Source organism: Camellia sinensis, chromosome 11 (assembly GCF_055761805.1).
Source record: "Camellia sinensis isolate YWXY chromosome 11, ASM5576180v1, whole genome shotgun sequence".
Classification (NCBI taxonomy): domain Eukaryota; kingdom Viridiplantae; phylum Streptophyta; class Magnoliopsida; order Ericales; family Theaceae; genus Camellia; species Camellia sinensis.
In genome coordinates, this window is record NC_138971.1 from 155,627,280 (window position 1) to 155,641,263 (window position 13,984).

A 13,984-nucleotide genomic window follows, 5' to 3' on the forward strand; every position below is an offset into this window, starting at 1 on the left:
CAGTGTGTGTGTGTGTGTGTGTGTGTGTGTTTTGTGTGTCAGTGAGAGAGAGAGGTGGCAGTGTGTGTGTTGTGTCCCCCTGTGTGATCCTCCCTCTGCGTGTGTGTGCTGCTGTGTGCTCTAACCCGAAAGAGAGCTATAGAGAGAGAGGTTGATGAATTGTGGGTGTATGTTGTTAAGCTCAGATCAATGGCTCTCTGCCCATGCACACCGAGACAGAGTTGTCGTGGTCGTGCATGGAGAGAGTTATTTTCAGCCGCTGTGGACTGCATTGAGCGCAACTGCTGGTAGTTCTGCCATCGGATCATCACAACGAGTTCATTGAAACAATCTGCGTTTTTTGGCGAAAGCGTCCCTCATGGAGGATTCAGCAGTAGTCGTGATCGTCCTCGGCCTCTTTGCAGCGCTCTGCAGAGTCATCTCTCTAACAATGTCCAAGAACTGAAATGAGTTGAAAACGGGAAGATCACACCCATCTGGTTTCCACTTCCATTTCATGAACCCATTGTCTGGTCTCCCATACTTCATGCAATTTTGGTGCTCATGGATTGCCCAACATGTTGTGTTTGTGTAGTATGGTGCATCTGGGTTTGAAACCCATTCACCACTGAAGATGTCACACTTTTCATTTGTGACTGTTTTTATTGAATCTGAATCATCAACAATAGGGTCATATGGAGAAGTTGGTTGTGAAATGTTCTTGAGAGTGTACCCAGTAAAGGGTAGTAGAGAGGGATGATTGTGAAGATGACTACTATTATGGCTCCCCGGATAAGTCTCTTTGGGGTCCTTTTTTTTATTATCCCTCTGAGAGAGCAAGAGATAGTGCACTGATCCCTTGTCCCTCTGTATATGTATCTGCAGCTTTTTTTATTCACCAAGGATCCTCTAGAGTGAAATTTTTCTAAAGTTTCCTAGAGTGCTACATTGTGTGGTTGAGATTTACTGGCAAGTCACATCAATTTTTTATGTGACTTGCCAGTAAATCTCAACCACACAATGTAGCACTCTAGGAAACTTTAGAAAAATTTCACTCTAGAGGATCCTTACTCTTTTTTATTTTGCTTACCACCCGACACCAGCTGCTCTCCATCACCTCCCATCCCAAAAAAAAAATATTCATCCCCTTGCGCCTACCGAGTCCAGATTCTCTACTTACATTCTCTCTTTGTTTCTCTATTTGCAAAAATAAACATGTACTCTAAAATAATTCAACGATCTAGATTTGGAGATATACAAAAAAAATTAAAAAAATAATTAGATCTGAACCGTTAAATTATTTTAAAATACATCTCTACCATTACAAGTTTAAAAAAAAAAAAAAAAAAAAAGTGCAACGAGAGAATCCTAATTCGTGCCTACCCACCCCCGAGCATTTTGAAGAGAGAGAGAGAGGGGGCCCATGTCCCATTGATTGTTTTCTATTTTTTGTTTTTTAATCATTTTCCCACCTAAAGCCAGCACACCCCCAGCTGGAATGTAACCACTCTCACTAATATGAGAGAGAGATTATAAGAACCGTTCCTACTCAAATTTTTCTTAGCCTCTCTCGCAGGTAATTTTCCACCACCTCAAAAACATTACATTATTCTCATGCTGACCATACACGCCAAACAATCACCACCACCTTTCTTTTTTTTATTTTTTTTTATTTATAAAATATCTAATAAACAGCTAAAAATATATACAAACACATTAAATCATAAAATATTACAAATTAATAAAATAAAAATATTTTAATGATATAAAATAATTTAGCCAAAATTGGTGAGGTTTAGAATTAAAGTTTCAATTTTATTTTTCTGCTGAAAAATTTATAAAATAACATATTTTAATTTTTATTATGGGATGTTCAAAAAAAGTGACCAAGTCTTAAAGCCGATCAAAATGAAATCTCTACACTAAATCTGAGATTCTAAACTTTTCCATTTAAAAAACAAAAAATCTCGTGCAACCAAGAAGAGTATTCCCGCTTAAATTTCTTGCAATTTGACATGAAATATATGATTGGCTTCTTATTTTATGATTATTTTAGTCACAAAAAGATAAAATAAATTTAAAAATTAATAAGATAAAATATCACATCTAAATTATAATCATTTTATTTTTTCTCTCACAAAAATTAAAAAAATCAAAAAATCTATCCCAAACAAAGCTCTAGAATAGCCAAAAAGTCAACCCACATTCCAAAATAATGCTAAACAAAGACAACCAAACTTAGCTTTCATTTGCAGCTAATAAAGATTACAATAATCTCATTTTCATAACCCAACTTGGCCAGATTACAATAACAACAATATTAAAGATTCTAAAAATTCTACCAAAAGTTTTACCAAATGTTTCACTGGGTGTGGGACCCATATGTGGGTCTCACACCCATGTGATAAAAATTTTAGTAAAATTTTTGATAATTCTAACATTTCTCTTACAATAATCTAATAAGAAGTGTTTTAAGAGCATTTAATCAATTAAAGTTGTTATAGCATTAAAATTTTAAATTTTGCCGTATTAGGGGGTAGAAAGTTTCATCAAGTTATTCATCCAAAAAAAAGTTTCATCAAGTTATTTTAAAAGAAATACTAAAAATTTACAATTTATCTACAATGAGAGTTTGGATTTACATGTCGAGTTTGATACAAATCAAAATTGATACATAACTTGTCATATAATTACGAATAAAATTATGAAATTTAAGTTATAAATCTCAATTTTTATTATTTTAATTGTACACTAGCAACTGACCCATGTAGTGCACGTATTTTTTTTTTAAATTGATAATATAATTTGTGTTATAAAAGAATAATTTTAATTTTAAATTAAAATTAAAGTATAATTTTAATTATTTATTTCGATAATATTTGCGCTATTGTTCTATGAAATTGTTACTTGCACTTATATATATTAATTTTAGTTAAATTATTTATGTATTTTGATAATTTTAGTTCTATCATATTATAAAAGTGTAATTATCACATAATAATTTTGTAGGATATATATTAAATTATAAAATAACAAAATAAATATTCATTTTGATATTAAAAATAATATAAGAAGAATTAGTAACATAAAATTAAGAATAATTTTAACTATTTAATTTTCTTTTATATTCATTTGGAAAATAAAAATTTATTAAAAAAATTAAATATAAATATGTTGTAGTTAGATTATCATATATATATAGATATTAAATTATAAGATTGTAAAATAAACACTTTTAATTGTATTAAAATACCAACTATATAAAAGAAATTTAATAACGATTAACAAATAAAGAATCACATAACAATATCTAAATCCAAAAAAAAAATAAAAATAAAAACATCCAAACGACAGATACATTTCAATGTGTGAAATAATTAATCATCTGTAATATAATGTCAAAACATAAAAGAACTTATTGTTCAATAATTAAAAAAGTAACTCAAACAGTAAATTTAAACTTTAGAGGTTCTAAGAGTATCATTATTGTACAGCTTTTTATTTCTGTGAGTTGTGATTATATAAAATAATATAGAAAATAAAATATAATTTCATATATAGAATTACTATAAAATTTCAACAACAAATCTATAATGTAGAATAATATAAATTGGTATTGGATTTAGAATAATGCATAGAAAAATAAGAAGGAACAAAAAAAACAATTTAGCATTAAAAAAAATTGTAATACCGTTGAAAAAATTAAGAAAAAAAACATGAAACGCAAAATTGGTATTAGGTTTGTAAATTATCTCAATTTATCATAAATAATATATGGGAAAAAAAATTTGTCAAATGGAGTCTATATAAAATAGATAAAATTAGTATAATTTAAATTAAGTTTGGGTTTATATAGAACTCTATTATATGTAATTAAAAAAATACATGCTGAGGTGACTGTCTTAGAAAAAATAAAATAAACTATTATAATTTGTCACTTAAACATGAAAAAAAAAAAAGTTATTATTTTTAATAACAAAAATGTTTCATGCCCCCTTTGACCCCACCCCCTTTGACCCCCTCTCTCTCTCTTATTGGTTACATTTTTTTTTCTTTTTTCTTTTTTTCCTGCTCCTCCAATCACCACCCGCCACGTATCTGTGAGGGTTGTGGGGTGGTGAATGGAGGGTCTCTATCATTGCTCTTTTAATAATATTCGTGTGTGTGTTTTTTGTGTGAGAGAGAGAGAGAGTGTGTGTGTGATGTGAGGGTTAACATGTCTCTTCTGGTCACATATTTACCAAACATTATTTATGAAAGATCTACTTTCTGGTCACATATTTACCAAACATTATTTATGTAAGATCTACTTAAATTGTCTCTTCTGGTCACATATTTACCAAACATTATTTACGAAAGTTCTACTTAACTTGTCTCTCCTGGTCACATATTTAAAAAATTACGTATTATTTATCACACATAATTTTATGCAAAATATATTATATTTAAAAAAGTTCTTTAACATGTGTGTATATTAACAAAATATATTTATGAAATACAATAATATTATGATGACTATATACCACTATTTATTTAATTTTTGATGTGTGGTTAATTCATTGGATTAAAACGCCGTATTGCTAGTGGACAGATTATAATTCATAAATATAAACTAATAGGGCTAATTTAATTAGCTAGAAATCTTGCATTTATATTTCAATAGAATGTTAGCTATTCGAATCTTCCCACTAAATAATATCAACTATGAATCAAATCAGAAAATAATGACAATACCTATAATATACCAAACCAAATCAAGCCAAGCCTTAAGTCTCATCAAATGGAGTCGGCTACATGAATCCTTCTTCTCCACGCGGTCCTATCAAAAGTCATTTCATTAGTCAAATTAAGTAGATTCATATCTCTATTTATAACGCTAGTCAACGTTAATCTAGGCCTACCCCGTCCCCTAACACTTCCATCTACCGTTACAGCATCGCATCTCTTCACTACTGCCGCTGTTGGTCTCCGTTGAATATGACCAAACCATCTCAAACGATTCTCTCTCAACTTATCTTCTATCGGTGCTACTCCTACTCATTCCCGAATACCCTCATTCCTAATCCTGTTTTGTCTAGTCTTACCACACATCCACCTTAGCATCCTCATCTCAGTCACACTCATCTTATTTACATGTTATTTCTTGGTTGCCCAGCACTCCGTCCCATACAACATAGTTGGTCTAATAGCCGTTCTATAAAACTTACCTTTTAGTCTAGTGGGTATTTGTTTATCGCACGATACCCCAGACGCACTTCTCCATTTACACCATCCCGCCTTAATCCTATGGACCACATCTGCATCAATCTCTCCCGCTGTTGTGATAATCAACCCTAAATAACGAAAATATTCACTCTTAGGCAGTTCTTGGTTCTCAATCTTCACTTCTCCTCTGCTTTCATTGTTACTGTTACTAAATTTGCACTCCATGTACTCTGTCTTAGTTCTGCTTATCCGGAATCCTTTAGATTCAAGAGCTTTTCTCCAAATCTCCAACTTTGTGTTAACTCCTTCTCTAGTCTCATCCACTAACACAATATCGTCTGCAAAAAGTATACACCATGGCACGTCATCTGGAATATTTATCGTCAACTCGTCCATAACTAAAGCAAAAAGATAAGGACTTAAGGTATACCTTGATGTAACCCTACAGTGATAGAAAATTCATTTGTCTCTCCAGCTGGTGATCTAATAGTGGTCACCACCCCTTCATACATGTCTCCAATCACGTCAATGTAGCCTTTTGTCACCCATTTCTTCTCTAACACCCACCATATTATATCTCGGGGCACTCTGTCATATGCTTTCTCAAGGTCGATAAACACCATATGAATGTCTCTTTTATTTTCTTTATACTTTTCTATTACTCTCCTCAAAAGATAGATCGCTTCCATTGTTGACCTACCAGGCATAAATCCAAATTGAGTCACTGACACCTCTGTTATGTCTCGCAATCGGCGTTCCATCACCCTCTCCCACACTTTCATTATATGACACATTAGCTTGATTCCTCTATAGTTGTTACAATTCTGGACATCACCTTTATTCTTATAGATTGGCACTAAAATACTCTTCCTCCACTCATCTGGCATGTTCCTAGTCAACAAAATTTTGCTAAACAATTTAGTTAACCAAGCAACTCCCTTTTTACCCAAACACTTCCAAGCTTCAATAGGGATATCATCAGGTCCTAAAGTCTTATTTGATTTCATCTTCTTAAGTGCAATCTCCACTTCAAAGTTTCTAATCCTGCGATAGAACCTATAGTCTTGGTTTATCGTATTACTGGCTATTTCTTCCCCTATTGTCGTACTTCCATGTTCCTCATGTAACAGTTTCTCAAAATTCTTCCATCTTTCCTTAATCTCATCATCCTTCACCAATACCTTAGAATCCTCACTCTTGATGCACTTTACTTGATTAAAATCTCTTATTTTCCTTTCCCGTATCTTAGCAAGTTTGTATACCTTCTTCTCTCCCTCCTTATTATCTAGTCTAGTGTATAAGTCATCATAAGCTTTCAACTTAGTCTCTCCCACTACTTTCTTGACCTCCTTATTAGCCAATCTATAGCTCTTAAGGTTTTCCTCAGTTCTATCCTTCTGCTACTTTTTAAAGCACTCTTTTTTTTTCCTTAACTACTGCTTGAACCTTTTCCCTCCACCACCAAGTTTCCTTAAAGCTGGGTCCCGTTCCTTTCGACTCTCCAAGCACTTCCATTGAGATTCTCCTCATACAATTGGCCATCGAATTCCACATAGTGTTAGCATTACCTTCTAAGTCCCAAGTACCTTCCTTATCCATTCGATTCTTAAATATTTCTAATTTATCCCCTTTCAGGTCCCACCATCTCATCCTACGACACCCACCATCCTTCCTAGCTTGGTATTGCCCTCTAAAACATAAATCTAGTACCAAAATTCTATGTTGAGATACCAGACTCTCTCCAGGAATCACCTTACAATCATTGCATTTTAGGCAGTCCACTTTTCTTACTAAGAAGTAATCTATTTGACTCTTAACTAATCCACTCTTAAAGGTTATCAAATGCTCCTCTCTCTTCTTATACATAGTATTGGTCACCACCAGGTCAGAAGCCAACGCAAAATCTAAGATTCTCTCTCCAGCCTCATTTCTGTCACCAAAATCGTATCCACCATGTACCCTTTCATAACCTAGTTTATCTATGCCCACATGGCCATTAAAATCTCCACCTATAACCAGGTTCTCTCATACGGGTATCTCTTGTAAGATCTCATCCATTTGCTCCCAAAAATCCCTCTTAGTCTGATCATTCATAAATTGTCTTACCAAAATTGTAATAAAACGAAGATAAAAAAGAAAAAAGAAAAAAGAAAAAAGGATAAATTACAAATATATCTCATGAGATTTATTTAAAATACAGATTGTCTTCTATGATTTGAAAAATTATAATTACCACTTGTTAGAATTTTTTATTTAATAAAATTAACAAAAAAATAAAATTTCTAACTACTTTATTATACAATAATAAAATTATCTAAATTGTTAGTAATTGAAATGTATTTTTCACATCATTAAAAATTATTAATTAATTTAATAATTTATTAATAAAATTGATAATTTATTATGCGATTATAAATTTGGAGGAATATAATAAAATTTTCAAAACTGCATCTATGTTTTAAATAAGGAAAAAGATTGAGGCCTCAAATTTTTGGCTCAAATTTGGCTCGAATTTTCCTTTTTTTTTTTTTTTTTTTTTTGGGTTGATGCTTTGCTTGTTATTATTATTATTATTTTTTATTATTTTTTTTTTTGTAATGTATTAGCCCAGAAAAAAAAAAAAAAAAAATACATTTGAGGCAATTTCGAGCCTCAATTTCGAGGCCTCAATCACAGCTCTTAAAAATCTACCAAAAAAATAAATGAATAAATAAGGCATATACACGATTATTGCCCTTTCACATAAATGCTGTAAAACGACGTCGTCCATTGTGATACCTTCCTTGTCTCCCTTCCCAGCCACCAAAGAACAGCCAAAATATACAGATTACATACATCCATACATCTTTGTATGAGTATATATTATTATATTCACCATTTCACTTCCTCAATGAGTGATGAATAATCTCTCTTCTATGATAACAATTAACAGTAATTATCATTAGTATATAAAATAACAACTATAAAAGACTTTAATTTCAAAAACAGAGTTCTCTGTTTCGCCGGTCAACGATCCTCAAAGCCTCCATCACCAAATCTCACAGATCAATTCACAGAACCCAAATCAATTTCTGGGTTTGTCTCTTCACGTCTCAATCTCAAATGGGTCGGAAGCCAAGCGACTCCGAATCCACTCGCTGGGCCTCTCTGATCCTCCTCTTGATGGGTCTCGTCTCTTGTACAGTGGTTTACATGTTTGCGTCAATGGCTTTGAGACCCACTATAGTTTCTTCGAATTTAGAGTCTTTGGCGTTTGTTGGGGGTGATTTGGAGGGAGAGAGTGGGGAGTGTTGTAGAGGGATCGAGAATTTGGAGCTGTGGGGGGCTGCTGTGAAGTGGGGTTCTGAATTCAAGTTCAATTCTTCTGAGGAGTGTTGTAAGGCTTGTAAGGCCATGTGTACTGGGAATCATGGGCCTTGTTTGTGTGATTCTTGGGTGTTTTGTGGGAATCGGGTGGCTTGTGGGAAGAAATTTGGTGAGGTGAGTTACAATTTGATGCTTGCTTTCACAGATTTTTTTTAATGATTTGATTGAATTTGATCATTTGGTGTGTTCTTGTGGTTATTCTGTTTGAATTGGTTTTTTATTCTGAATTTTTTGTGATGGTGAATTGATACAATTTGGCAGTGCATTAGTCAGACTTCGATGAGAATTTATCTAGATTTAGTTGTATGAAGATTTCACAGTTTGGGCTTTAGTATTAGTTGTGGGCAGCAATTTGGTTATGTGACTTAGAATTTGATGTTTGCTTTTACAGAGTTTTTAATGATTTGATGGAATTTGATCATTTGGTTTATCTTTTTGGTGGTTGTGTTTGTCTTTTGATTCTGTTAAAATTGTTTGTGATGGTCAATTGATACAATTTGGCAGTGCACTGGTCAGATTTTGATGCCATTCAACTAGATTTAGTTGTCTGAAAAGCTTTCACAGTGTGCGATTTAGTATTACTCTGAACGTTACGATTTGGTCAGGAGTAAAATATTTACAGACATTATACCGGGATTTTAAAGTCATCCAAATGCTGTTTAGTAAAGTTCCACCTTCATTTGATTAGAAATTGGCTTTTGGGGCACATTTTAAGAAGTTGTTTACGATTTCATAAAATGCAGTATTCAGAATTTTTTGTCTAATAAAACATTGATAATGTCATTTCTTTCATGTTCGTGATGTAGTGCTGGTTGAAGAAACAGAAGGATACCTTAGCCCCTGAAAGGCAACAAGCAGGAACCAAAGTCAGTTGGACTTCTGGCCTTATCTTTGGAAAAGGAGAGGTATACAAGTTTGAGGAGCTTTCTTGTCAGTTTCCATACCATTTTTCATTTTTTGTACATAAATGATAATATATTCCATTCTGCACTACATATGGATTGCATTTGGTTTTTGATGTAGTGCTCCCCTCATTCGGTACTAGTGTCTTTTTTTCAAAAGAATGAACAGAAAAAACTTTACATACCTTTGACAAGCATGGGAATTGATTGGACTGGTTGCACGGACATTTAATTTAAGAAGATATTCACCAGTAAAAAGAAGGAAATAAACTCGAGCAATTATTGGTTTCCCTATAGCAAAAGTAGAGATGTCAATAATTTGCGTAGAGGATTTCATTATAATGTGTTGAAATGATACAATCTAGTCTCTAGATTGAAATTTTGGAGGTATATCTAATATATTTGGAAATACCACACATTCATTTTACCATGTATTTAACCTATGTTTTGCCAAGGGGAAGAGAGAGAGAGAAGGGAAAATCTTAATTTAGAAGATGCAGTATAACAAAATTTTATTGTCACTCTGACTTATTGATAAAGTTATCCTATATGAGTTGTTCTTTTATGAAAAAATCTGCATCTATGGATGTGTTCTACTGTTAACTTTTGTGAGTAGAATTTATAAACTTGTTTTTGTGGGTTTATTTGAATTTCTCATGTTACCAAGTATTTAAGGCCATGGTAATGTGTTTATGATAGCTAAAACGACTCAGGATCTTTGCCATGTGACTTGTGTTGTCTAAAAAGTAGACTTCCTTGGGGCATCTTACCTTCTCCCTTTTTAGATATATCTACCTTTTCCATCTGGGCATATAACGGTTAGGTCCTATGTTACATGGACTTTGTTATGGGTGTCTGATGTGAATATTTGTCTAAATATCAGATTCATCTAATTTTCATACCCAAGGGGCACTAGGATATGGCTAAATTTCATATTAATAAATCTTTCACTTGTTTAGGGTAAAATAGTATTTACAAGCTCACTTGGAGTTTTGAAAACAGTAGTTTAAATAGTATTTATGCAATGCGTGCCCGACAAGATATCTTAGACACATCCCATACTCTCACCAAGTGTCAAGTGTCCGACACAAGGACTTCATAAATTTAGAAGAGTTCATGTAACATAAGTTAGATTTGTAGCATTCCCTTTGGGCATGACGGGGTTTACATCTTTAGCATCTACTTCAGATCATATATAAAATAGTTTTTTTCTCAAAGGGTGGAGGATTTTGATCTAGTATAGGTAATCTAACATGAAATTGACTTGTTATTTTACAAAATGCACCCCCAAGACATTTTCATTTTCAAACTCTGTTTCATTTATTGGATCAGTGTTCTTATGCTTTGTACTTTGGCCAATTTGCATTGTTGTTTTTGTTTCTTTTACATGTTGAACTTTTTATGCAGTTAACAACTTCCTTTAATACTGTTGTTTTCTTCTAGGGCATTGTTGGGTTGGAAACGGAATATGGTACGCTTCATATAAAGGTAAATGCTCATATCCTTAGTAAAATGTATAAGCTTTCTGAAATGGGGAGTTGATAACAGGCAGTCCTCATATGCTTTAGTAACTGGGCGATGGCATAGTTTTTCAGTGTATTTGAGACCAACTCCAAAGGAAAGAATCTTAATCGATGCACAGTTATCTCCAGAATGTACATGTATAAACATGCATACATGCACCTTGTCATCATTATTGACATGCTTATAGCATCCTAAGATTGCCATTAGCACTGATTTCTTAATTATGTTTTCATTTGCACCATTAAAGGCTACATGGTAAACAATTACTCTAGAAAGCCCCTATTAAATTAGTGATGGTACTATTGTCATCTTGTTATTTTATCACTCTTATAAATATGCATTAAGGTGGAGGTGTACGTTACACAACCCTAATTTCTGTTTACTTCCCTGTCTTCTCTGTTCTCCTTCTTCTCTCCAACTTCAACCCTAATCTCATATATTCTGTACTTTAACTCTTGCTATTAACTCTGAATACCCAATCCTTTGACAACCCTCAAAAATTGTTGGAGATTAGATGTTATATTTTAGTCAAATTGCTAGTCATAAATTTTGCATGTCTCTTTCTTTCCTTTAGTTCATTACTGGAATCTGTTTTAAGATCTAAGGGTTATGGTGATTTGTCGAAGTCCAAATGTTGGAAAATATCAATGATGGATTGATGGTTCACAGAATGGCTTGTATGATCTTTTGTGAACATTGTGACTTGGGATCCATAAGGGTAATTTGCTTTGGAAAATGAAAGAGACTCTTCACCAAAGATACCTCCTTTTTAATCGAGGACTATTCTAGGACGAAGTCACATAGCAACAATTTAATTATTCTTCCTTCTTTTTATTCTTTTCTGCATATAATTTTGCACATTAATTTCATCTTCAACATAGGCTTGATCTATATCTTTGTTTTAATGCTGTACATGTCCTCTTTTTTCTTCGCCATTTTACCCTTTCCTTTTGGTGACAATCAATGTATATGATTTGGTGCAGCTTTTGCCTGATTGTGCCCCACATTCAGTGGTCTACATTCTTGAGTTGTTGGGTTTGCGTCACTGTGCGGGTTGTCAATTTTATCGTGCTGAAAGTCGGGGGAAAATTTGGGATTCGAAGGGCAACCACATAAAAGATGTAAGACTTTATTAAGTTTCTTAGTGACCCACTGTGCTGCATGTGGATAAGCTGTCATTAGAATGTGCATTATGAATCTGATCCTTAAATCATGTTTAGGTATCTTCTACTGTTCTAGGCATCCCTATAGCTTTCTCAAAGATCTAGAACCCTTTATTTGTGATCTAAGATATTGGTTTCCAATCCAAGTCACAATTTTTTTTCATTTATCTCCTTTTCATATACTTTCTGTTGATTTGTTGCAATTTCATCAAAGTTTCATTGGAGACCTTTTTTGAAGGCTACAAATAAATTATCTTAGCATCACTAATTGGTAGAACTGTTTGCAAATCCACATCATTCTATAGATCCAATAGGCACATGATGACAAGTGTGTTTGAACCAACTCCCAGGCACATACATTTTCTACTTAAAGTGCCAACATATAGCTTAAATATTAGACTAGATATAGTGCAGCAGAAAATATGGTAATCGAATTCGTGCTAGTAGCATTTATTTTACCATTCTAAGAGGTTCTTTATCTGATTGTGTATATGTGTGCTTTTTGGGATGTGATAGGATGAAGTTGAAGCAAAAACCATATGCATATGTAGAATTAAGGAAAAAGTCTTTCTCTAGCCACCTATAAACTGGGGCCTCATTTGGGATTGTTCTGGGTTAAAAACATTTCCCCTCCTTGTTTCTGTTTTAAGCATAATGGGTCAAATTTCTATCTTCATTCACAAACACCAAAGTTGACTTGCATAAATTAATAGATCGATGATTTGGTTTATACATTATTATTATTATTATTTAAGGAACATCAGGAACATAACATATTCTTTGGGTGAGGGTTGGGGATTTTACCCCCAACTCCGGTGAGCTGGGCATAAGGGCCTGACCACTGGGCCACCTGAGAGGCTCATTAATGATTTGTTTTGTCTATACAGTTGGTGTAAACAGCCGTTTTGGGCTTTTTTGCCCTTCTTTTTTGAATTATTCTTTTGCTTTTTTTTGGGTATAGATAACATCATTTCAATCTTCCTATTCCTTGTGTGAGTTTCCAATTTTTTGCTGCTTCAATGCTTTATGTTTCTAAATTGAAGTTTCTTTTTGTTACTTTTGTAGGCTTCATTTGGCCCTCCATTTGCGCTGATTCAAGGAACGCTTGAAGCCAAAGGTTCCCCATTCAAGCACATTCCCACCGAAGTCTGCCCAACCATCAAAAGAGGTTCGGTTGCCTGGGTTGGCTCTGGTCCAGAATTCTTCATAAGCCTAGCGAACCACAGAGAGTGGAAGAAATCATACACCGTCTTTGGTTCCGTTCTTCCAGAAGACATGGGAATTGCAGAGAAAATCGCTCAGCTTCCCACAAAACCAGACGTTTGGAGCAACATTAACGTGTCGGTCTTGGAAAAACCCGTTCCGTTGCTGATTCGGAGAATTAAGAAGAGTCTGGAGAGTTGAATGAATATCAATGACAATGTTGGAGCAGCTTTTACTCTGAGTTTTATTATTATTATTATTATTATTATTATTATTATTATCTTTTTATGCTGCCTTTTTTGTATATGAGTTTACTGGTTGTGTACAACTAGCCTCCATTTTATTGTTGTTTCTCATACACCTGTTTACTTAAATTACACCTGTTTACTTAAATTTTGTAATTCATTTTCATAATGGTTATGTTTCTCTTTCCAACATACATGAGCAAAAGAAAATGTAGAATGAATTTTTTTCCCCTTGTGGCACGAATTTTAATGACTGATTGAGAATTTAAGCTAAGCTCATTATGAACAAAAAAAAAATTCAATGCCACTTGTAACATCGACATCATGACCGATGAATACACACCATTCATTTGTATGGCTCATTACATTTGATATTGAGGTGTGTTTTGAAAAAATG

General features: G+C 33.4%; 1 protein-coding gene across 2 annotated transcripts; it reads left to right on the forward strand.

Moving 5' to 3' along the window:
• The first annotated feature begins 7,952 nt into the window (after nucleotides 1–7,952).
• Nucleotides 7,953–13,779, forward strand: LOC114302006 (peptidyl-prolyl cis-trans isomerase). 2 transcript variants are annotated; one of them, XM_028246968.2, is made up of 5 exons: nucleotides 7,953–8,664; nucleotides 9,357–9,455; nucleotides 10,896–10,940; nucleotides 11,960–12,097; nucleotides 13,205–13,779. In XM_028246968.2, the coding sequence occupies exons 1-5, from the start codon at nucleotides 8,287–8,289 to the stop codon at nucleotides 13,541–13,543; spliced, it is 999 nt and encodes a 332-aa protein (XP_028102769.2). In that variant the 5' UTR covers nucleotides 7,953–8,286; the 3' UTR covers nucleotides 13,544–13,779. The 2 variants fall into 2 exon arrangements, with proteins under 2 accessions (XP_028102769.2, XP_082752393.1); XM_082896267.1 differs by lacking the exon at nucleotides 11,960–12,097 and having other exon boundaries at nucleotides 8,038–8,664.
• Nucleotides 13,780–13,984: the final 205 nt, after the last annotated feature.